Source organism: Prionailurus bengalensis, chromosome B3 (assembly GCF_016509475.1).
Source record: "Prionailurus bengalensis isolate Pbe53 chromosome B3, Fcat_Pben_1.1_paternal_pri, whole genome shotgun sequence".
NCBI lineage: Eukaryota > Metazoa > Chordata > Mammalia > Carnivora > Felidae > Prionailurus > Prionailurus bengalensis.
The window spans coordinates 137,396,150-137,420,268 of record NC_057355.1 but is presented as its reverse complement, the minus strand read 5'-3'; the positions used below and the strand labels follow the sequence as shown (position 1 = coordinate 137,420,268).

General features: G+C 53.8%; 1 protein-coding gene across 5 annotated transcripts in view; it reads left to right on the top strand.

The window, feature by feature from the left end:
- Positions 1–9,724: 9,724 nt before the first annotated feature.
- Positions 9,725–24,119, top strand: part of PRIMA1 (proline rich membrane anchor 1) — a 62,316-nt gene continuing 47,921 nt past the window's right edge. For 4 of the 5 annotated variants that reach the window (XR_006293481.1, XR_006293482.1, XM_043556911.1 and 1 more), the window contains exons 1-3: positions 9,891–9,999; positions 10,676–10,800; positions 17,868–18,003. Coding sequence is in view for 3 of the 5 variants with exons in the window: in XM_043556911.1 (XP_043412846.1) it covers positions 10,708–10,800; positions 17,868–18,003 (229 nt within the window). In the remaining 2 variants the exon portion in view is untranslated. Of the gene's footprint in view, positions 9,846–9,890; positions 10,000–10,675; positions 10,801–17,867; positions 18,004–24,119 lie in introns of those variants that run through there. The other variant, XM_043556912.1, reaches the window with a different exon arrangement.

The following is a 24,119-nucleotide window of genomic DNA, read 5'->3' as shown; positions in this document are numbered from 1 at the left end:
TCTTTGAGTAAGTAAGTCCCTTGTAACATTCGTAAGCGTCCTTCCCTCGACACTGCCTCTGGGGTTCCTGTTTCTTGTCCCATGTCCCGGGGGTGATATATCACTTTAAAGAAACCTAGCTTATGAAACTCTATGGTGAAATCGTCGAAAAGCTGTGAGAGAAATTGCTAGGTGTCTAGCTGTTCCCCAGCATCAATATGTCTGTTAATTACTCATAATGGATTTTCTGATTTTCAGCTGGGCACATGGCTACTCTAAATAGGAAATGTGTTTTCCAGCCTCCCTTGTACCTAGGCGTCGTCATGTGATTATGCCCAGGTCAGTAGGAGATAAGCAGAAGTGCCATTTGAAACTAGTGGCAAGTGACCCGAAAGGGAGGAACATAGCCTTCTTTCTCTCTTGCTTTTTCCTACTGGCTGGAATGTGAATCTGATGGCTGGAGTTCAAGCAGTCATATTGGACCATGGGGTGAAAAGAAACCTACATGCTGAAAATGGCAGATCAACAAGCTAGAAAGAGCCTTCACCCTGCTCTGTGGAGCACCACGATAGCCCCAAACTCCCTTTTGCCAGAAATAAACTTCTGTCATGTTTAAGCCTCTTCTGATCACTGCTAGGATTTGCATGGCACTTTAGAATCGACAAAACCCATTCCCATTTATGTTCTCTTGTGATCTCCCCAGGCAAAGAAAGTAATAGTGTTCTTCCCATTTTACAGATGAAGAAACTGAGGTTCAGGGAGTTTTAGATGATTGCCCAAGATCATACAGCTAGGCAAGAGCTGCTATCCCAACGTAGACTGGGTAACTCTAGGTGGAGGCTCTCAATCAGCACTTGGCTCCCATCTGCCCACGCCGTACGCACGTCCCCCTCCCCGGTGTTGCCAGTGTGTGTACAATGCCGTTCTCTTGCTTAAAACCCTTCCGTGCTTCCCCACTGCCCCCAGAGTGAATTCCAAACTGTCTCAGCAGAGCTCAAGAGTCCCACCCTGGTGGAACCTTTCCCTTCTGCAGGCTCGTCTCTGTTCTCTCTACTCTCCCCCGAGCCAGGCCCGAGAACACAGGCAGGAAACAACAGTCCTAAGATTCAAACCCAGCCCCGTTTGACACCAGAGTCAGTACGTTTTCCTCCTAAATCATGAGTCTCCCCATTGCTCATTATTCACCCAAGAGGGTAAAAGGACAGCTGGACAGGTCCCCCCTGCAACGCAGACTTCAGACAGCACAGAGGATGAACGAGCTTGGCGCGGTGTGGGCACAGGGGAGGGGGCGTCAGCTGGGATCTGAAGTGAGGAGGACTCTGCCAGGAAGACAGAAGGAAAGCTTCCAGGCAGAGGAAATGGCTTGTGCAAAAGCAGGGAGGCATAACCAGCAACGTGTGCAGAAAACCGGTCTAGTGGGTCTAAAGCAGAAAGTACCATGGTGCCGAGACACCGCTGCACAGATCCTTCCTGCAAGTTTGCATCCTGTGCCCCCTTCTCCCTCAGTCCTTCCCACACCGTGTCTGTCATCACCTCAGCCCTTCTCTGCCTCCCTGCCAGCCCGGGAGCTCCTGGAGGGAGGACAAGGATCCTGTCTTGGGCAATTCTGATCCCCAGTGCCCGAGCCTGGGACACGACGTGCATTCTACACACGTTTGAGGAGTGCCTGAATAAGCACAGATTCTCTCAACCCCATTTCAGGGAAGATCAGACCAAATTAATCCTCCTACGCCACACTCTGAGATAGGCGCGCTCTTAGAAAAGTGATAATGAGTAGCTGAGTGTTGGGCCGGTCAACTCAGGGGTTCGTAGGAGCTCTTCCGGCTCCTGGATGGCTTCTGACATTTCTGACTAAAGTAAACGGCAAAATCCTCATTCCCTGAAATATGTACAAAGCTCACAGACAGACAGGTTTCCAGTCAGAAGCCATTCTGTGAAAATCCCCGTGTAAACACCAAGCAACAGAGTTCGGCAAGCTTGCCCCACGATGAAAAATCGCCCAGACGGTCCATCATAAGACGCAAAATGGAAAACTTTGTAAATGGTTTTTCTTTTCATTCACTCGTCCATTCACTCATTCAGCAAATATGTACCAGGCCAGAGTAGGTCAATGCCATTCTACGGGGAGGGGAGGCGGCTTGGGCCTGCGGGTTTGAGAAGCAGGGAGCTGGCAGGAAGGGTAATAGGAGACGCGAGGTCCCTAGGCGAGGGGGACCCTTCCCCAGAGGTCCAGTGGCACGTGCTTTGAGCTGTCGCTCTCCAAGATTTCCGGAGCTATTACACATGGGGCGTTGTCAGGAGCCTGAACTCAAAGATGAATAAAACAGGGGCGTCTGGGTGGCTCAGCTAATTGGGTGTCTGACTCTTGATTTCAGCTCAGGTCACGGTCTCAAGGTTTGCGGGTTCAGGTCCCACATCGAGCTCTGCGTAAGCATGGAGCCTACTTGGGATCTCTCTCTCTCTCTCTCTCTCTCTCTCTCTCTCTCTCTCACAAAATAAATAAATAAACTTTAACAACAACAACAACAAACATGAGTCAAACACAGTCCCTGCCCCCCATGGTCCACACAATCAGGAGAGGAGGCAGCCTCGGTCAGATGGGGTTCCTATGAGGCCTGCCCCGCAAAGGCACGGGGATCAAAGCTTTACAAACTTTGTTTCTAGTATTCCCCGTTGTAGCCCAGCAAGGTGAACAACAGCATCCTTGTTTTAGAGTCAGGGAAACTGAGGCTCAGAGAGGTTAAGGGAGCTTTCCAGATTCCATTCAACTGACATCAAAACCGAGGTTCTCTCCACTAAGCCCGTGCTCTGCACACCCCTGACTGCAGATGTCCCGATAACTAGAGTCCAGTAGGAGGGGTACCGTGATGGAGGGGTGCGTAAGACTGAGAGAAGGGAGCCCCAGGCTAAGCAGATGAAAGGAGAAGGCATTCTGGGTGGAGGAAACAGTGCGAGCAGGGCAGGGAGGTGGGAGAAGGCAGTTCTGGGGAAATGCAAGGACAAAGCACGAAGGGGCGAATGAGTGGGGAGGGGCTGGAGGGTGGTTGGGTGCTAAGATAGGGAGCCTTCTGGGCAGTTTTAATCAGGGAGGAGGGATGGCCCTATTTGTAGTTAGAACACATGTATATTTCTCCTCCCTCTAATACAATGTGAGATCTTGGAGAATAGGACCTATCTGCTTTACTCTGTCGGCTCCTGCTTGGTGTAGCATATGTTGGAGCTCAGTTGAGTGAGCTCTCCTGGCTGCGTTGGCATTTGGATTTCACTGGCCTGCCCGAACGGGTGGTCACCGAGTCAATCCAATCAAATGTCCTCTTGAGTCATATCTGTTCAGAGTCTCCGTTGGCATAGGAAAATGGCACTGGTCCAGATAATTTTTTTCCTGATAATTTTTTCCAAAATTTTAGTTTTTTCTTAGGGTTGAAGAAAAGATGACAAGGGGAAGAAGATGCAGGTGGTTTTATTTATTTATTTATTAAAAAAAGTTTTTTTTAAACATTTATTTATTTTTGAGACAGAGACAAAGCATGAATGGGGGAGGGGCAGAGAGAGAGGGAGACACAGAATCGGAAGCAGCCTCCGGGCTCCGGGCCGTCAGCCCAGAGCCCGACGCGGGGCTCGAACTCACGGACCGCGAGATCGTGACCTGAGCTGAAGTCGGACGCTTAACCGACTGAGCCACCCAGGCGCCCCGAGGTGCAGGTGGTTTTAAAGTGAAGTTTAAAGTCTGGGCTTCTTTCTGACTCTCTTCCACATCCAAACATCTAAGTTCAAGGGATTTGGACCAAACTATTCTTGGGGAACAGAGTTAACTCAGAGTTTGGGGCAAGGCAAATCTACCCACCTGGCCCCACATAATGAGTCCTGCTCAGCTTCTAGGTGACTGGTTAGGGCGTGGGACCAAGCCGGGAAGGCCAAGTATGGCTGGCCAGGTCTCAGACAAAGCCTAGAGGAGATCGGGTTCCCCTTCCCCCATACCTGGTCGATCAGGAAAACGTCCCCTCTGGACAGAGTCGCAGCTGACCCATAAAATGTGACACTGACAATTACATATTTAATTCAAGCTTAAGTAATGAACAATTTGGCCAATCCCAATGTCTTTTTCGATAATTGCATGTTTATCTGCAGCATTTCAAAACATAATTAGCCTGCATGATCTCATGGTTCACTAATGAGTACTCGTAACGCGTTTCCTTTGGTTTTTTGTGCGTGTCTTACTCAAAAAAGATCCCTGATGTCAAGGAGCGCTCTTACAAAAGGGCAGCGTCTTTGCCCCTCTATCCTTCAAAATAATTAGGGATGGCCTTTTTTTGAGCAGCTACTTTGTGCCAGGCCCAGTGCTTATGTGAATCATCTGTTAATTCTTCCAAGAACGCTGAAATCTAATTACAGTTGACTGTTGAACAACATGGGTTTGAACTGCCCGGGGCCACTTATACAGATATTTTTCGATAAACACAGTACAGTACCATAAATGTATTTTCTCTCCCTTATGGTTTCCTTTTATAAACTTTTTTTTTTAAAAGTTTATTGATTCATTTTGAGAGAGAGGGGGGGAGTGCGCATGAGTTGGGGAAGGGGAGAGAGACAGGAAGACAGAATCCCGAGCAGACCCCTCGCCGTCAGCAAAGAGCCGGACGTGGGGCGTGAACTCACGAACTGCGAGTTGAATTTAGGGGAACACACTCAGTTCGTACCACCAGGGGTACTCTGCCCTGTGCCCACTTTGTGACCGTACGCCTTGGTCCTCCTGGTGATCAAGGATGCTGCCAGTGCAGCAACTCTTCTCTGACTGTTGTGTCCTTAGCACGAGGAGCCCAGGACACCCGGTACTTCTACACCTAGATTTGTGTATTCTAGCTATTGGAGACACTTCTTAGTTTGTTGTTGATTTTTTTTTTTCAAGAGAGAGCACACGCATGAGTGGAGGAGGCAGAGAGAGAGAGAGAGTGAGAGGAGAACAGAAGATCTGAACTGGGCTCCGTGCTGACAGCAAAGAGTCCGACATGGGGCTCGAACTCACGAACTATGGAATCATGACCTAAGCCAAAGTCGCAGGCTTAACTGACTGAGCCGCCCAGGCGCCCCTGGAGGCATTTCTATCGACTCACGCCTCATTCGGGAGAACGTTGCCGCAAATGCCGTGAGCCTCCATCTCCAAGTTGATGCCATGGCTGTGCCTTCAGCAGGCCATTCGGGAAACACAAGGCTGGCGAGAGAGAGAGGCTGGTTGACCTCCGGAGCATGGGTCATCCTATCCAACTAATTGCTGAGAGCTTCCTTGGCAACGATGTTCTCTGGTGAGTGTTAATATGGGACAGAAACGTGCCCGAGCTCATGCCTCTACAGTTTTCCTGACCCCTATGCCCCTCATTCTTTCCATGCTCCTAAACACTTACCCCTGCACACAGGAGCCAGTGTATGTCTGCACTTCAGGCCCCTCTCCTTCCGCCCCTGAACGCAGATGTGATGTAGCCGTGCCGTTCCCAACGGGCACCAACATATTGTGTTGATCTGTGTGTCGATGAGGCCCGGTGCCTTCTTGCTCCAACAGACTATTGTACAAAACTCCCCTTTGAGACTCCAGGTACGAGTTAAGGAAGAATCTCAGCAGAGTTGGGTGACAGAAGAATCGGGGCCATCTGTCTGGGTAATGTAACTGTTCCTTCTGGACCTGTTAGAGCCTGGTCCTGAGTGGACCACGTCCATCGCATGTCGGGTTGCTGCTGGTCGTGACTGATCTCAGGACTCAGTGGCATTGCGTGTCCTTCAAAGGGACCCAGCCTCCCCTTCAAGCCATGGGCTTTGCGCCGTGAAAAAACTCAGAAAATTTTCCATTGCAGCAGCTGATGTCATCTTTTTGTTCTAACGTTCTTGATTATTTTAAAGAAAATTCATACAAATTGAGCAATAACCTTGTTAACTCTCCATCCATCTCCTCTCTAGTGACACCGTGATCTTCGAGCCATGGACGTAGACACCTACCGCTCAAGGCACCCTAACTGCCACTCCGGCTTTGTTTTCCATGTGGTCATCACATCCCCTTTGCCTCTCATGACCTAGAAGGCCAGCTGGCCTTGGATGCCAGGGAGTCAACTTCACCACCACTTCCGGTCATTGAACCCGGCCTTCCTTCCTTCCGAGGATCCACACCACTGAACTTCTCAAAGATGCTGCTGCTTCCCTGACTCCCACCTCCCACTGGGCTTTTCTCTCCAGCTCAGTGAAGAGAACGCCCTCAGGGCCACCCCAGGAAACTTAGCCGCAGGGTAGATTCTCAGGTCTTGGGATTCTAATATTTGCAGCTCTCTGGGCCCTCTGTTGTTTTTTTCAACATTGTGCCAAAGAAGTTCTGGCATCTCACCTTATTTCCTACAGGCTATTGTCATGAGAACCAGCACCGTGGTGCAAGGCACCTGCTGCCATTAGGTCATTGCTTGGTCTCCAGGCCAAGAGGAGCTGTTTTTTTGTTTGTTTTCTGACAAAGGGAGAGAGAGATGCTTCTACCAGCCAGCAGATTTAGGGAGATCTGGGGGGGGGGGGTCTAAGATTTTTCAGGGCTTGTCACCTAAATGTCTCTATTCCAGATCACAAGGTCCAACTCTCTCCCCATCAGAGCCCTGACTTGGACACAGGACACCTGCGTGGTTGCACGCCAAGACTCCTTGTCAGTTCTGCCACCCCACATACCCGTTCTGGAGCCTGACCTTCACACAGTCTGTCTTGCGGATGCCAGTTGGCAAATGGCTTCCCTGAGCCTATCGTTGGCTCTCCAGTGCTGTCAGAAGCCATCTAACCCCACAGTCCTTATGATTATCATTTCCCCCACGTCGATCACGCACGGCAGCCACGTGACCTTCCAAAGCCTGGCTTTCTACCTGCATCTCATTCCAAGTAGCCACGGGTGGAGCTTCAGAAATTGTACGGTCGCTCTATGCCATATACGACCCTGCTTACCATCCGTAATGGGGCTCGTATTGCTTCCAGACAGATCGCAGTCCGGCTCCAACATTCCATCCTGAAGATCGGCTTTCTGGGGTCACTTGTGGTACCAATTGTCTGCAGTTCCTGGGGAGACGGAGCATGAAGCAATGCTTGCTTGCTAATCCTTTATTGAGGGGTACGACCCTCGGGCAACAGACGTGAGCGGGCAAGGGGAGTGGAACAAGCAAGGAACACGAGGCTGTGTGCTACTGAGCTGGCCATGTCTTCAGAAGAACACACTGCCGGTTGCCCAGTCGTGCCTACTCGAATCTCCTGACAGGCCCGGTGAGACCACTATGATCCAAGCACCGGATCTTTCCTCCTTTCACTGGTCAAAATTTGCCCTGCAGTTCTGAGCAGTTGCCCGGTCCCCTGTAGGCAGATCCCAGGGACTGTGGTGTGCGGTTGCCATTTGGGTCCAGCAAGGTGAGAGGAACCCGAGCCCCGCCTCAGCCCTGCTATGGGGGGAGGGGGCCCATGCCAGAGGCTGTTCTTTGCCATAAGGCTGTGATGCTCCACAGTGTTAGGAAGGCCAGGAGGTTACGGGCCCAGAGGTACACAGAGAGGGCCGAGCACAGGAGTCCTGAAGACCAGAATGTATAATGCAGGCCTTCCAACATATAAAACCTGCCCAGGTCCATCCAAAGAACGGGACGACTGCCTGGGGCTCAGTCCTTCTCAATCCCAGGTGAGCGGCTGTGTGAGCCCGGACAAGTTCCTCACGTCTCTGAACCCGTCGAATGGAGCAATTACCTTCACCTCGAAGAGTTGTGAGAATGGCCTTAAATGTGATACGAAGAACGTTTTTTCAGTGGTAAAGAGCTCCGTGTACAAACATGACAGGTTGCCGTCACATCTAAAGACTGGAATCACAAACTGCGCAAAATACCCTGACTGGCTTAAGTAGAAAGGCATTAGCATAATCAATGTTATTTTGACCTCAGCTGATGAATAGTGGCTCAATTTTGTGACTCATCCTTCTGCTTCAAACTATTAGTGAGAGAAAGTCACCTGGGAAGCCCCCTCTTTCAATATTTTCTTACCATCCCTCCTCCCTTCGTGGTTGTGGCACAGGACCGCACCGATATCTCCCTTGTGCCCTGGTGTATACCCCTCCTCAAATGCTCCGTCTGACCTTAGTAGGCACTCAAAGACACTGTGTAGGGAATGGATGAATGAGTGAGTGCACGAATGAATGAGTGAATGCACAAGCATCTCCACCTCTTTGCCCAAGGGATTCCCAACACTTGAAATACTCTCCCATTCCCAGAGGCCATTTTCATCTGGAAGCCTCGACTGCCTTCTGCCTCATCCACATTCCTCTACCCCTGCTTACAGCAGACCCCTCTCTTGCATCAGAGTGCACAAACTGGAAGGCAGAATGGCCGATTTCATGATCTGTCTCCTTGACTGCACCCCAGGCTCGCGGGGGGGAAGGCACAGAGTCCCATTCATGTTTCTCCCCCCATGTCTCCTTGGTTCAGATGTGGCTCTAAAGAGTTTACCCGGAGAATAGTCTTGGGTGAGCACTCTGCATGCAAGAGGTCCCTAGAAAACTGGTCGGAAAACTGGTCTGCAGGGCAGTTTACACTCGGGAGTGGGTGTCTATATGGGGTGATGCAGGGTGCCCACAGAGACTGTGAGAAGGAACTGAGTGAATGTTTCTTCAGTGAGTCAACTACAGTGTCTGACTCTCCACTCTCAGTCCTGGGCTCTTGGTTCCCTCCTTCCCCCCACCTAAGAACAGGATGGTCCACGCTTTGGGGGACCTTCTGGAAGGCCATCCATCAAAGCGCTTCCCAAGCGCTTACACCGGATAAACAGAGCGGCTGCGCGTACCTGCGGTGCGGTCTGGGAGGCCGGGGGCAGCGGGTTTGAACGAAACGTGGCAGGCTACTTCGCGACCGACTTGTTGACAATCTTGCCTCCAACAGAGGAGTTGGAGACGGTTGAGGAAAAGCGGTGGTGGAGAGGTCCTCCCCAGGGCCGCAGGCAGCTCCCTCCAAGACGCAGCGTGTGGTTGGAGAGGTCCCTGCCCTGAGACTACAGAAGGGACAACAGGGCCCTTGGCCCCGGGAGGGCCGGCTTGCCCCTTCGAGCCACGACACCCAGGGGACACTGCCGTTCCGAATGGGGCGGGGGAGGGGAGACAGTCCGCAAGGACGGAGCGCAGGAAGGGGTCTCCGCGAGTCAGTCCTTGCCCCCTCCCGCCGCCCCGGAGAAACTCGGGGGAAGGGCGGGCGTGGCGCCAGACCCCCTGGGGCCGGGAGTCCTCTTCCTCGCGGGCGAATAAATAAATTATTAAGCTCCCAATACACAATAGCCTCGCTAGATGGAGACGAGGAATCACTGCAGCGGCGCTGGCGGCGACGGCGGGGAGCGCGGGCGGGAGCGCAGCTCCGGGCGGGAGGCGGGCGAGGCTCACGTCTGTTTTCCTTTTTCGTGCATTATTTATTTCGCCTCCGCCCGCGGCCCTGCTGCCCGAGCGGGCGCACCCGGGCAGCGCCTCCCGCGGGCCGGCGTGACGGACGAGGACGGCTCCGGCACCCCTGCGCCCCGGGCAGCCGCGCGGCGCCACCGGGAAGGGCGGGGATCCGGGGAGGCTCGCGCCGCCCGCTCCCGGCGGCTCGGAGGAGACTTTCCCCGCCCTCCCCTCCGCCTCGGCAGCCCGCCCCGGCCCCGGGCGCGGGGTGCCGCCCCTCCCGACCCGCGCGCGGCCGGGAGCAGCCCGGAGCCGCCGCGCCCTGCGCCCTGTGCGAGCGCGCCGCGCCCGGCCCCCGCTCGGCAGCCCGCGAGGCCCCAGCCGCGCGCAAACTTTTGCTCCAGTGCCCGGCGCTCCTCCCCGGCACGTGAAGCCCCCAGGCGCCCGCGCAGTCGCCAGGGTGAGGACCGAGGCCCCGCCTAGAGGGCGGGGGACCGGGGAGGCGGCTGGCTTTAAATGGGGGCCGTCCGGCGGCTCGGGGACAGTCTGCCGCGGGGGGAACGCGGACCTCCCTTCCCCGCGCCGAGGATCTGCTGGGGCCGCCGCCAGGCAAGGTGGCGTGAGGCACTGGAGGGGTGCGGGCGGAGAGGGAGGCCGGAGGGAGGCTCACGCCCTGAAGCGGGAGGCCCGGGCTGGGGAGAGCGCGCGAGGGCGAACGGGGTGCGCACGGAGGTGCCTATGTTGCAGTGTGCGCAGTGGGGGCCGGCGGGGCAGGGAGGGTGCACGCAGCGTGTGATTTCCCGGTGTTGTGCATGCAGGGTCAGCGAGTGTGCAGGCATGAGTCGGTGGGTGTGCACAGCCGTATCTGTGGGTGTGCAGGCAGGGTGAGCGGTGCCCGCCGGGTTTGAAGTGTGCTCACAGTGGGAGTGAGTTGTGCATGGCTGGGGAGGTTTCTGGGGAGATGCACTGGGCTAGGTTAAGTGTGCTTGGCTGTTTCTGGAGGTGTGCATGGAGCTAAAGTGTGCACGCAGGCTTCTGGGGGTGTGCACGGGGCCAAGGTATACACAGAGGGTTCTGGGGGTGTGCGCCAGGACAGAGTGTTCTGGGATGCCGGCTTCTGTGAGTGTGCACGAAGGGTCAGCGAATGTGCAAGCTGGAGTGAAGGGGCAGGCTTGGTTTATGAGGGTGCCCCAGGGTGCCCGCCCAATCGGGACTGCTACGTGTGCGGGTGCGCGCGGGAGACGGTGCCCGCGCGGCCTCCGCCTGACCAGGGCTTTGCTCCCCTGACAGTTCGCCCCGAGTGCGCGGGTGCCGCGGCCGAGATGCTCCTCCGGGACTTGGTGCTGCGCCGTGGCTGCTGCTGGCCTTCTCTGCTGCTGCACTGCGCGCTCCACCCGCTCTGGGGCTTCGTGCAGGTGAGCGGCGGCAGGGGGTTGTGGGCTACTAGGCAGGGAGGTGCGGGCTGCGCGGGCTGGACCGGGGGTGGGGGTGGGGGGTGGCCCTGCTTCCTGCAGGCGCCCTCTGGTTGCCCCTGGGGAGAGTTTAGGAAAAGAAGAGGTGCAAGCCCTCCCGCTCTCCCCACCCCTCCATACTCCTGCCGTGAAAAGATGGGGCAAAACTCCAGGGGGAGGCCTCGGTCCTGGCGCGCTAAGGCCTGCAGGACAGGGCCTGGGAACAGAAGGGGCTTGGGAGTGCCTTCTTGATGACAACATTCTGTTGCAGAAATGCGGAAAAGAAACCGTAGAGCGCTAGCACACTTACAAAGAAAATGGTCCCAACAATATACATTCTTTATTTCCCACCAGAATCACTAGTAAACTTCCACTCGGGCTTCTTACACTGGAATTGACACAGCAGAGGCTGTGCTACTTGTAGGCGGCGGAGTTGGAGACGTGCAGGGATGGTGCCCGGTGGCCACTGGTGAGGATGGAGGAAGGAGCTGTCTGTAAGGACTGCCTGGGGCTGGAGTCCTCACCCTGGGCCCCCTAGACCCCCAGGGCAGAGGCCAGGAGGCCAGCAGCTGGAGTTCTGTCAGTTGGGGTCAGGGAGAGGGTTAGGTGGCATGGCCCCTAGTACCTCCCAGGATGCCCACGGTCAGTGGTACGGTGGAGTGGTGAAGTGGACTTTGGTGTCAGCGCTGAATTTGGAGCCCCGGCTCTGGCCCTCGCCGGCTCAGGACCTCAGGCAATGCCTCTCGGGGCCTCGGTTTCTTGTTCCTCTCTGTGCTGTTACAAGACTTGGATGAGATCAAGCGAGTAAAGATCGCTTAAAGCCGTGCCTGGACCATAATCAACACTAAACGGTAGCTGCTGCGAGTAATTGATACTAGTAATGGTAATGCTGCTCTTCTGTCTGCATGGCCGGGCACTCTGTTGATCATGACAGAGTCTGTGGGAGATTTTTGAATTCTCAGTGGCTCAGCAGGCGCTGGAGGGCATTTTTATTGTTTTGAGCATTGAACCGCCCAACCCTGGGGTCTTTGCGTCGTCATGTTCTTCTGGTGGCATTTTGGGGGTCGGGGGTCGTTCGGATGGTTGCCCTGAACAGGGAGGGAGAAATCAAAGAAAAGAGGATAGGGGGAGACCCCTTGCCAGTGTGCCGCGGTCCGTGAGCTGTCCCGAGTGATGGGGCCCCCCTGGGAACCAGCTGTCGTCTGTCCCGCTCAGATGGTGGCCTGGGTGATTATTGGGGAGCACCAGGGGTTCTCATGCCGGAAGCAGCGTGCTGGTTGAGCGGGTGGGTCAACCAGAGTCTGCCCCCCACCCTCAGCACCAGGCTCATCTTCTCCGCTCTCTTGTCTGGCTTGCCTCTGTCTCCCTCACCATTGTTTTCCTTTTGGAATTGACAGCTTTGTTTAATGTGTGAAACAGCAGTTATTAAACTCAGCTGTGCCGCCTCGGGATTCGGGGTTTTGTCACTTGTAAACACTCGGGCGGTTTGGGACCAGCTTCCCTTGTTCAACTTTTAGTGGAACCTCAGATGTTAAGTTCACTGTGTTTTTATATTCGTTTGTTTACCGTTTTCCCTAACACTTTTTTCAGCTGATATGTATAGACAGCCGCATGATGATGTTGTCAGTCTCCAAGACTGGAATTCTGTGGTGTCGACTAGCAAGACTGAGGCAGCAGACCCCCTGTCTCCCCACCATGACCACCAAAAGAAATAATTTTGTGACAGCAGCTCAGTTTTTTTAACCACCTCTTTCAGCCAGGCCGTACTTACCCAGGCGTGTGTGTGTGTGTGTGTGTGTGTGTGTGTGTGTGTATGTGTGTGCGCGCGCTTCAGATGCTGTTACTCAATACAAATCAATTTTTGTGAAAATCAATTAGAAAAGGAGTCCTCCAGACAAGTAAAATGGGTAAAATCTTGGCAGGAGGCTCTGGAAAAATTAATCTACAAATGATAAGGACCGAGAAGCCAGGGGAAGAGGGGCTTTAGAATGGATGGATCTGGTTGTCGAACGGAAGAGCTGAATCCACGGGAACGGAGGGGAGAAGAGAAAAATACAAGTGCGCAAAGCCATGTATTTTCCTTTAAGTGGAGAGGTTAAAATCTGTCACATCATAGGAGTTCCTTGAATATAGAGAAAGAACTCAGAGCTATCTGTGTTTTCATAAGCATTCTGCCAGAAGAATCCCCCAAAGTTGTAAGCATTTGCGAGACGGAGACCGACATATCAAAGTGCTGTAATTAATAGGGTAATTGGTGAAGCAAGAGACCTGTGGTCCCCCCAAAGCACCAGGTTCCCACCTTGCAATCCGCCTGACGCCTCTGGCTGCCGCCCAGATGATAAGGAACTTAATCATTAAAGTCAGATGACATTTAAATTGCCACAAGGTTGGTGGGGGCATTCCCTAGCCTTTCCCCTTTCTTCTTTAATGTGTCTGGAATAGCGATTCTGAGCTTTTGTGATTTAGGGTTCTTCTAAGTTCACTTCCCGATGATTCCTTTTTTTTTGCAAGCAAAGAGGATGACAGGCTGGCAAATTTATTAGGTGTGACAGGAGTGTGTCTCATCAAGTTACTGTGGTGCTGGCCTGTCTCCATAAAAGATGCCAGAAGCCATCATCTTTGTGGGCGTCCTCCAGGGAGACAGGCTCTGATCCGGGCCAGTGGGTCTCTGTGCGCTAAAGAGGAGCCACCAGCAAGGCTGAGCTCATTTCATCAGTAGCATTTATTGGGCACCTACTGTTTGCCAGGCCCTTTGTGAAGTGCGGGGGGCATTCCCTGCCCTCATGGCACGGGCAGTCTGGCACTGGAGAGATAATTAAGTAATGATAGGTAAGAGAACTCAGCAGGAGCAGACAGCTTGGAGATGAGACCCGATGGAGGGGTCAGAGAAGCCTGGCAGGTGGAGGGCTTCAGCTGAGGCATGAACAAGGACAAGATAGGAGCAGGATGCTGTGTGAAGGAAGCCTCCAGGCAGAGGGAATAACCCTGAGCCCAGAGGAGAGAATGGGGCACTGGAAGAACCTTGGGGAGGGGAGGGAAGTCCCAGGTAAGGCTACTATTATAAGCCACTAGCCTAGTGTCTTACAGCTTGGACTTGATCCTGAGGGCCATGGGAGCTGTCGAAGGTTTTCAGCAAGAAATGACATAATCTCAGCCTGGCATTTTAGAAATCTTGGTCCAGCCCCACTGACAAGATAGATTTGGAGAGGTGGGGGTGAGGCAAGAGGCAAGGAGGCCGCGGAGGGGAGCAGTTGCCAGATTTAGCAGGTAAAGTTGCAGGACGTCCCGTTAAACTTGAATTTCAAATCAACAGTGGCTCATGCTTTTAGTGTAAGTATATCCCATACGATATTTGGGACATACTTCTACTAAAAATTGCTGTTTGTCGAAAATTTCACAAGGTGTCCTATATTTTATCTCACAATCCTAAGTCAGAGGCAGGTGCTGCCCTGGGAAGATACAATGGTGTCCTGGTTTAGGGCAGTAGTAGTGGGAGTGGGGAGACATTGATGGAGTCAAGGGCTATTCAGGAGGTAACATCCACCGACCCGAAAAGCTGCGCTGATTGGCCGGGAGTGAGCGGGAACCAGCAACCATGGAGCACCGTGGCCCCCAAACCACAGTGGCAGGTACCAAATCCAGGTGACTGTGGGACTTACCTGTCCCTCAGCCCACTGTCCATGACAGCAGCATTGACAAGATTCTGGCCCCAGGGGAATGCTGCAGAGCAGGGGCAGGAAGGCAGGGGCCAGCAAAACGGGACCAGAAGTGGTCACAGGAAGTAATGGTGTCAGCTTTTGTTCGGCGGGCTTTAGGCAGGTCGTTGACCTCCCTGGGCCTCTGCCCATTTTTAGTCAAGTCCAGCCAAGAGCAGGTGACCTCGGGGGTAAGTTTCTTCTCCTTGTGGGACTCCCCACGATTCAAAGCAAGCAAGCCAGGTGTTGAGACAAGTTCCCAGTGCTGAGATTTGTTTTCTCTACTGGTCTAAACACAACAACCGCCAATCTGCAGAACCCCCGAGGGGACCCAGAGTTGGGGAACAGAAGAGATCTTGTGTTTCTCCACTGGTGGGCAGACCATCCCCCAACACATCTTTTCATTGTGCACCAACTGAATGCAGGGCCCTGTGAAATCTTAGTGCGTTACTTAGCCTTTCTGGGTCTGTCGTCCCTACCCGAGCCCCCGCCCCAGCATCAGCACGGATGACAATACTTGCCTCTCTCCGTGATCTTCATGAGAGTGAAATGAGAGCCTGTTTCCCATGGCTGACACACAGTAGGGCTCAGGAAGTCTCACTTGGTCAGGACTAATAAAGCACAGACCCACCCACCACCTGCCTGCCCCAAACGCTCACGGCTCAGTGTGGGCAGCAGACGTTACCAAACAGTGGGGAAAGTGCCCAGAGAGAAGGGTTTACGAGGTGAAGAAGCTACCCTGGGCAGATGGATCTATTTTCTGGGGTGGGGGTGGGGGACGTGGGGCTCAGGAAGTTGGCAAGTAACCAGTCAAGAGAGGCTCGGTAGCCACAGGCTTGCACTGGACCACACCCCAGTGAGGGGCCCCAAGGGGGGGGTCCACCCCCCAGGGAGAAGGACACACAGCCAGACACCAAGGAACCATGGATTTTTTTTAAGTGCCATGTGTTCCTTTGTTCCCTCCCCCTTCAGCCTTGAAACTTGGCCCCGGTTCCCCCACTGATAATTTCATCGCATTAAACTCTCTTATACATCCATACCCTTATATCCTCTCACAGAAAAATGGGTCATCGTGTTGGGCTGGGTTAAGCAGACGTGCTCCTCTTGAACTCTTGCATAAATTGCCCCTCGGAGAGAGGGAGAGTAATTGCTTTAGCAGTGGCATTGCTTGACGTTTGCACACTGGTGGAATCCAGCAGAGGAACGCCCTTGGAGGCCAGCGTTGGCAGAATGGAGCCTTCGAGCAACCCCCGCGGTCTTAGAAGGTCTTAGAAGGTCTTAGAAGGTCGGAACCAAGAGGAGGGCGGCTCAATGGCCACGGGAGAGCTGACAGGCGCACTGGTGAAGCTGCTATGCTACGAGTTAGGCATCTCCATGGACTGACTAGGAGAGGCCCACCATCTGAGGATCTGCCCTTCCCGGCGGGCGATGAGATTGCCTTTGGAGTTTGAAACTCACTCCATGGCCCTCTGAAAGCACTAAACGGTCGCGAGCAGCAGCTTCTTGGCCCGGTAGATATTAAGTTAGGGCTGTAAATCAGTCCACCTCCTGCTGCCATCCCCCAGTGGTCATTACCCAGCCTGTTCAAGGCCTCCAAGTGGGAAGGGAGTGTCGGAGCCCCGTGGGGTCTCTCTGCCGGGCCGGGGACACGCACAGAGGAGGAGGCTGCCTTGGGCCTCCAAAGGCCGTCTGCAAAATGCCTTTCCCGATGGCAGGCTGCATTGCGGGTGGCTGGTTGCAGAGAACCTGGGGTTTTGGGTTTTCTACTCCCCTGAGATGACAGCCAGAGAAGTTACGGTGGGCTTCCTTGAGGTGAGGGTGACTGCCAACTCTTCCCTCCAGGCCGTTGAAGCCGCTTGTTCCCTGGGACGGGCACAGAGCCGGGGGCTTATGGGTTAGGGCCCTCTGCTACAGGGAGGGACGCTGGCGGTGTGTCTAAGCCAGCAGTTCTCACGCGGGCTAAACAGTAGAAGTCTAGCCTGGGGACATTAAACAAAATAGTCATGCCCAGCTCCACCTGCAAAAATTTTGATTTAACCGGTCTTGGGAAAAGCTCCGGCACGAGTTTTTTTGTTTTTTTTTTTTTTAAAGCTGCCCGGGAGGTTCTGATGTGCCATCAGGGTTTGGAACTACTGGTCAAGCACAGCCCCCGTCCTTGTTTACAAGTGACGTAATGAAGGCTGGTGTGGAAAGAGTACAGACCAGGAGTCAAGAGCTATGGATTCTGGTCCAGTTTTTAATACTCATCCATTCATCCATCCATCCGTCCATCCATCCATTCACCAAGTATTTACTGAATGCCAGGCATTCCCTTAGTGGCAGAAAATCCAAGGCCCAGCCGCCACCCCCATAGAGCTTATAGTCCAGTGGTGAAAACAGGTGGGAACCAGGCAATCACCCAAATGTAGATTTTTGCCCCATAGAGTGGAACCTGGTACCAGGAGAGCCTATAAAAGGAGAACTGACCTGGTCAGGCATGCTTTCCTGAGGAGGTGATAGCCACTCTGAGTAATGGACAAAGCGAGAGAAAGGTGTTGGAGAACATTCCGGGACACTGGAGCCGCAGATGCCAAGTGGAGGGGGAGGGGCGATGCACGGCCAGGGTCCAGGGAAGGCAGAGCGGAAGCTGAGAGCATGGGGTGCGGTGGGGCTGGAAACGTTGTCAGGGGCCTCCTGAGCACGGCCCTGTGGCCACATGATCTCCTGAGCTGTGGGCAAGCACTCGGGGATTGCTGGGAGGATGTGGATGGTTTGGTCCTGTGTTTCCCACAAGACCCCTCCGGCTCTCTTGCTCACATGGCCTGGGAAGGTAGGCTTCCTTCCTCAAGATGGGGGCACCTTGGCCTGAGTTGACGGAGGAAGGCTGGCAGGAGCTGTGGACAGAGAGAAGGCGAGGGCTTCTGGAGACTGGAAGAACGGTTGGCTAGGGTTACTGAGGAGGTAAAATCAGTGTCCTGTCACCACATGGTGTGGGAACCTTGGGCAGCCACTTCTCCTGCCTGGGTCTCGGTTTCCTCATTTGTACAGGAGGGAAATTCTGAGAGTTAACCATCAAATTCTTGTCGACCTCTCATTAGTATCCAAGTTACTTGTCACGGCCTCAATGGGTCCCTGGCAGAGCTGGGAATAACACCTTGGTCTCTAAACCTTCCCGGCCAGCCTCCCACAACATCGTTCCCTTTGAGCCAAGCCCATGCCTTCATTCTTCCCCTCGGCGGTCTTGGGTCTTCGGGAAGGATCCCGGGTTCCACCCTGGCTGGGATCGGGTGGCGTGGGTCCATTTCCCTCCTGGTGGCCTCATTGTCTTCTCTCGGGCGCGTGTGCCCGTTTCTGCAGGTGACGCACGGTGAGCCCCAGAAGTCCTGCTCCAAGGTGACCGATAGCTGTCAACACATCTGCCAGTGCCGGCCCCCTCCCTTGCTGCCCCCACCGCCCCCGCCCCCACCGCCTCCCAGACTCCTCTCCGCCCCAGGTAAGTAAAGGTTTGTTTCTGGGGTTCTCTCTGTGTTTTCCGGGCCCGGAAAGGCCCCGGGAGCAGAGCAGAGGGCAGCCTTGCTTCCTTTGTAATTTTCCACTGGCCGAGCAGGAGGGAAGCCAAGGCCCAACTTTTCCCTGCAGTCTGCAGAACGCCTTTCCCACAGAATGTTCCTGCGGGATGGAGGAGGATGTCTCCATCGGTTAATCAGATAAAAGTCAATCTCCATTTGATGAGTAACTCGGCCTGGATTGTTCTGAAGGCCAGAGCTTGAGAGGGGTGCAGCCATCGGGCCGGTCTTAAATACCCTCCCCATGCGCATGCTTTCATGTCTCTATTTTAATTCGCGCTTGAGGAGGCGATTGGTTAGGAGCCCAAGCGGAGGCTCTGGGAGCGAACATACACAGATGCCTGACAGCCATTTGCAGCGAGTTCTGCTAGAAACCTCCCTTTCACTTGTTTGCCTTGATTTCATCTACGAACAGGTTGATTGCCTGGTCATTCAAACAAAGGAGGGTTTTTCTTTAGCCGGAATGGCCTCATCCTGATTCTCGGGGGTTAAGTCTCCTGCTTACAATTGCTGGTTGAGAAGGTCACTAAACAGAGATTCTGCATCTTGGATGGATCACTCCACGTGCGGCCTCTAGACCACCTGTGATCGTGTGTGGCTCTCTCTCGCTGAACACATCTCCGTTGAGTTATTCGGGGCATATGTTAAATAACCTTGACGACGCTTATTCTCCGGTAGATGGTGTCTTCAGGCTCTCGGTGTCCAGACAGTGATGCAATGTTCTAGAGGATCTTTGCAGTTCAGATGCACTTCTGAGTTTGGTCTGCTAGGCCCTTACCTGTTCCCATTCTTCCGTGACACCTGTAGCCCGGTGCTTCTCTGAGTGTGGCCCTCAACATCACCTGAAGCATTCCTTTTAAAGTGTAGCTCAGGACCCACTTCTAACCCACCCAGTCAGTCTTTGGGTGAAGCTTAGGAATTGGCATTTATAACAAGTTCAGAGATGATCCAAATATAAGTTAAGGTTGAGAACCTTGGCCTACCGGGCTCTCTGCTCCAGGCCTCCGAAGGACCCTGTAGCCCAGCATGTTCACCTCCCTCTCTCTCCTGAGGGAGCCCCTGGGCTGTACCGGGGGGGGGCCCAGCCTCAGGCACCTGCCTCTGCAGATCACTCCCTTCCCCCTTTGCTTCCTTTGGAAGCCCTCCTCTTTCCAATTTTTGGGCAACGAGCCTATGCCATCTCCTGTGCGAGCCTATGCTTGCATCTGATTGGTCCATGTCCCCCAGCGGGGGTCCCTTCCATCCGCCCTGCTCTAACTGAGCCTCTGTGCCAGGCACAGAGGTGAAAGACCATTCTGGTCTTCGGGGGTCTCTCAGCCTCAAAGAAGAGGCTCAAAAAGTGGCCTGAGAGAGCACAGGTAGCCTTCAAATCTTTGAGTAGTTGGGCCACAGTAGACAGTAACATTGACCTGAGTCTTAACATGGATAGGGTTGTTCTAAGTTGATAAGGAAGGTGTGGGGAAAGGACATCAGACAGAAGGAACAGCGTGGGCAGAAGGTTGGAGGCACGGCTTTGTGAGACTCAATCATGGGAGTCCCAAGCCCTTCGGTGGGTTGGAAGGAGTTGTCAAGGGGCCGAACGTGAAGGGCCTTGTGTGCCTGGCTGGGGAGATCACATTTCGTCCTGTGAATTGTTGTTTGCCAAACATCATTCACCGTATCCAAATACATCCTGTTATTTGCCTTAGTTTTTATTTCGTTAATGTTTATTTACTCTTGAGAGAGAGAGACAGAGAGAGACAGAGCATGAGCAGAGGAGGGACAGAGAGAGAGGGAGACACTGAACCCGAAGCAGGCTCCAGGCTCTGAGCTGTCAGCGCAGAGCCCGACACGGGGCTTGAACCCACGAACCATGAGATCGTGACCTGAGCCAAAGCCCGACACTTAACCGACTGAGCCACCCAGGCGCCTCTGCCTTAGTTTTTCTTTAAATAGATTCATTTTTTTGTTTATATTAACCAATTTCCAAAAAAAATCTTTATATAACTACTGAAATGAGTCAATGAAAAACCAGTATCATTGGCATAATTAGAGGGTGACCATAAAAATAAATGCAATGAACACAAAGCAGCGTTTCAGAGTTCTAGCTTGTTGTGGAAGGTTCCGAGCTCAAGGCTCTCCCTCTTCTTGTTAAAAAGGGAGAGGGTGCGCCTGGGTGGCTCAGTCAGTTAAGCATCAGACTCTTGGTTTCGGCTCAGCTCATGATCTCACAGTTTTGTGAGTTTGAGCCCCCCTTTGGGCTCAGGGCTGACAGCACAGAGCCTGCTTAGGATTCTCTGTCCCCTTCTCTCTCTCTGCCCTTCCCACTCTCACGCTGTCTCTGGCTCTTCCAAAATAAATAAATAGACTTTAAATACATTTAAAAAAATAAAAAGGGAGAGAAGCAAGTGGTAGAAAGATAGATGTCAGAGCTCGAGCAGGGACCGCGTGGAGATTTTTCTCTGTAAAGAAATCAGAAGGCTTGTGAGAGAACCCAAAGGGGCCTAAGTTTCTTGTTCCGTGTCTCAGTGTGTTGGCGTGCTGGGTCCACCTGCCATCTGCAGTCAGCTCACTTGCCTGCAGGGACAGGCACCCCGCCCTTTAGAAAACTGCTGTGGGTAGCAGTGAGCCCACAGAGGTGTTAAGCGGGAAGGCGGCAGGATTCCGTATCGTCTTCTTCAGAAAGGTCAGCTTTCCCGACCATGTGGAGGGTGGCTTGGGGGGTGAGCTGCCGGACCGGAGTCGAGTGGGGAACTCGTCGGAGACTGCAAGCCCCAGACCACCCATCAGGGCCTGGAGCCAGGCTGGGAGCTGCAGAGAAGGGGAGGCAGGCAGAGAGTGCCTCGTGTGAGGCGAGAGAGGCCTCCTGGTGGGCTTTGGGCCTGAGGGCTTCTGGGGGCCAGGAGAGCAGACGCAGTCTGGCCCTGTGGCGGGGCTCTTTCAGTTACACATAGCTGCGATACCAAACCTGGGGAGAGAGATGTTAGTTTCTCAGTTCATGTGTCGGGACGTTCTAGAAGCAGGTCTTGTATGATGATAGCATTGGATCTCTGTCTCTGCCTCTCTGTCTTCTGAGTTCTCCTGGGTTGCCTCTTCTCTCAGGCTGGCCCAGTGTCTGTGGCTCCAGGCTCTGGGATTCCATCACCCTTACGGTTAGTAATCTTCCTACAAGGGGAGCTTCACTTTCTGAATCCTTCAACTGAAGTCCCGGGGCTGACTGTCATCGGACCAGCTTGGGTCACATGTCTGTCCTTGGACCAGTCAAGGTGGCCTCTGATGGGATGGAATAAGCTGATTGGTCAGGCCTGGGCCATGTGACCACCCTTGGCGTTGGCATGTAGGGATAGCGGTTAAAGGACAGATGGCTTTCCAAGGGAGGAGCTAGGTAGAGGGGCTGTATACAGCCCAAGGACGAGGATGTGGACCCTGGGCAGGTCAGACAGGGGAGGCACCCCACAGCCACGGCCTCCCTGAGGGCGTGCAGGGCAGATTAGACCCGTGGCAGAGAAAATATTTTGCACAATTCGCTCTGTCCTTGTCGAGCCCAGCCTAGACCTCGCACACGGTGGTGCCCAGTAAACATCAGACACCTATAGAGCCACACTGCAACTTCAGCCTGTTCTGTAATCCCCAAGGGAGTCGCCTCTCCCAGCAGGCACGGGGCTTCAGAGCTATGAAGCTGCTGTTGTCATTTCGTTCAGGAGGCGTACATGGGGCTCAGCAGGGCTGGGCACTGTGCCAGCGGCTGGGGAGCCAGCGGAGAGCAAGAGAGGAGCCGTTCCTGCCCTCATGCAGCTCAGTTTGCAAGAGGCATTGGCAGGAGCGTCCTTTCCTGCTATCTTTCTGGAGACACTGCGTGTAGGCACGGGTCGCCTTTTGCCCATCGGATGTGCCTTTCATCCCTTGTGCTGACACGGGCCTCTCCTTCACTGGCCAGCATTTGCCAAGCACCTGCGTTGGGCACGCTGGAGGCACACAGAGGTGCACAGGGACTTGTCCTCACCAGCAGGGGCTGGAAGGGAGCATCTGGGAAAGAATTCTCCAGTAGATGATGGATGAGGTGGAGCAGAGGGAGGCCAGCCAGTCCGTGGAGGTGGGGGAGTGGCTGAAGCCCGGAGTTAGGAGCCCAAAGATCAGGCAGAGGACTCCCTGCTGAAGGAATGTTTGTCTGTAGGAGGGGGGGTCTGGGGTAGAGGGAGAAAGAGGAAAGGGAGAAACCTCTATGCGTCTTCAGGCAGACCTGTCCAGTCTCCCATGAAAGCGACTGCCAGAAATGCGTATTGGAATTGTTGGATGTTTTCCATGTGGCCAGGCAGGCAGGCCTCCCTCTTCATCCAAACAGCACCCTGCTGCTCAAGGTGACCACCTTGTCATGTTTTGCCCCATCCTGTCTTGGCTTTACCCCTGAAAATCCTATATCCCGTGAAAGCCGCCAGTCCTGGGCTAACCGGGACAGCTGGTCTCCCTTTTGCTGAGCCACTCTTGTCTGGCAAAGGCAAGGTGGTGTTTTTGGGTGTTGATTTGTTTGGTTTTGGCATGTTTGTTTTGTTTTGTTTTATCACGAAACTTTCAAGGACGCTGCCTCCCCCCCATCTCCATCTGGAACTCATTGCTCATGGGGGCAGCTCAGCTGTGCGTTCCTCTGTTGGGGGGGGGGGAACCCAACCCTGTGCCACCCCTCCCAGCAGCCCTGAGAAGTCTGTTGAGTCCCCCCGTCACTGGAAAGGAGCATGGAAAAGCTTCTCCACTGTCTGCCCTTCGTTCCTCCAACTCTGCCTACGACCCTTTGCACTTAAAAGGGGCAGCTGGACTTCGTAAACTTTTACAAGCTGTGGGCCAGAGGGAGAGGCTTGACCAGTGGTTCCCAAACATGAGTGTGGTCAGAATCCCCTGGAGGGCTTGTTTAAACCCAGGTTGCTGGAGCCGGTCCCCAGAATTCCTGATTAGGTGGGTCTGGGGTGGGGCCTGAGGATTTGCCTCATTCCCACATTCTCAGCTGTTTCTCCTGCTGGCCCGGGTGCACACTCTTGAGAACCAGTGTCGGAGAGAATGGCAATCAGGGCAGGGAACCTTCGAGTCAGACCCAGCCCTTCCACTCCTCGCACTGTGACCCTGGGCACATCCATCCCATCCCTCTCAGAGCCTCAGTTCCCGCATCTGTAAACTGGGGCTAGTGAGACCTCCTGGAGAAGGCATTGCTGTGAAGGCTGGAAATTATATAGGCTGCACTTGGCAGAAGGTATGTGCTTGAAAAGCACTGTTACAGCCCAGTGACTCATAGCCTGGCTTTCCTGCCCTCCAGACCTGGTGGCAAATCCTTCTCATTAGCTAAGTGATTTGGGCAAGGTACCCTTTTTCTTTTTAATTTTTTAAAGTTTATTTACTTATTTTGTGAGAGAGAGAGAGAGAGAGAGCATGTGAGCAAGCAGGGGAGGGGCAGAGAGGGAGGGAGAGAGAGAGAATCCCAAGCAGGATCCCAAGAATCTGTCATCGCAGAACCCGATGTGGGGCTCGAACTCACGAACCGTGAGATCATGACCTGATCCAAAATCAGGAGTCGGACGCTTAACCAACTGAGCCACCCAGGCACCCCTGAATAAGGTATCCTTAACTGCTTGGGACCTCAACTTCTGCATCTGCGAAATGGGGCTAATGATGCTATCTGGGGCATGTGCGTGGTCGTGAGGCTTCGGTGACATGTGGTAACCACCTTGCGGAACCCAAGTAACACTCCATAAATGGAAGCTAACAAATAATACTGGACGTGCCTGGGTGGCTCAGTCGGTTACATGCCTGGCTCTCGGTTTCAGCTCAGGTCACGATCTCGAGGTTTTGTGAATTTGGGCCCCGCGTTGGGTTCTGTGCTGGCAGCGTGGAGCCTGCTTGGGATTCTCTCTCTCCCTATCTCTCTGCCCCTCTGCCACTCATGCTGTCTCTGTCTCTCAAAATAAATAAATAAACTTTAAAAAAATAATAATAATACTAACAGTAACAGTCATGATAATGAAAGGTCACTGGCCTCAAGGCTGGGCTGGTGCCTCTCTGTTGTCCAAGGGGCATCAGG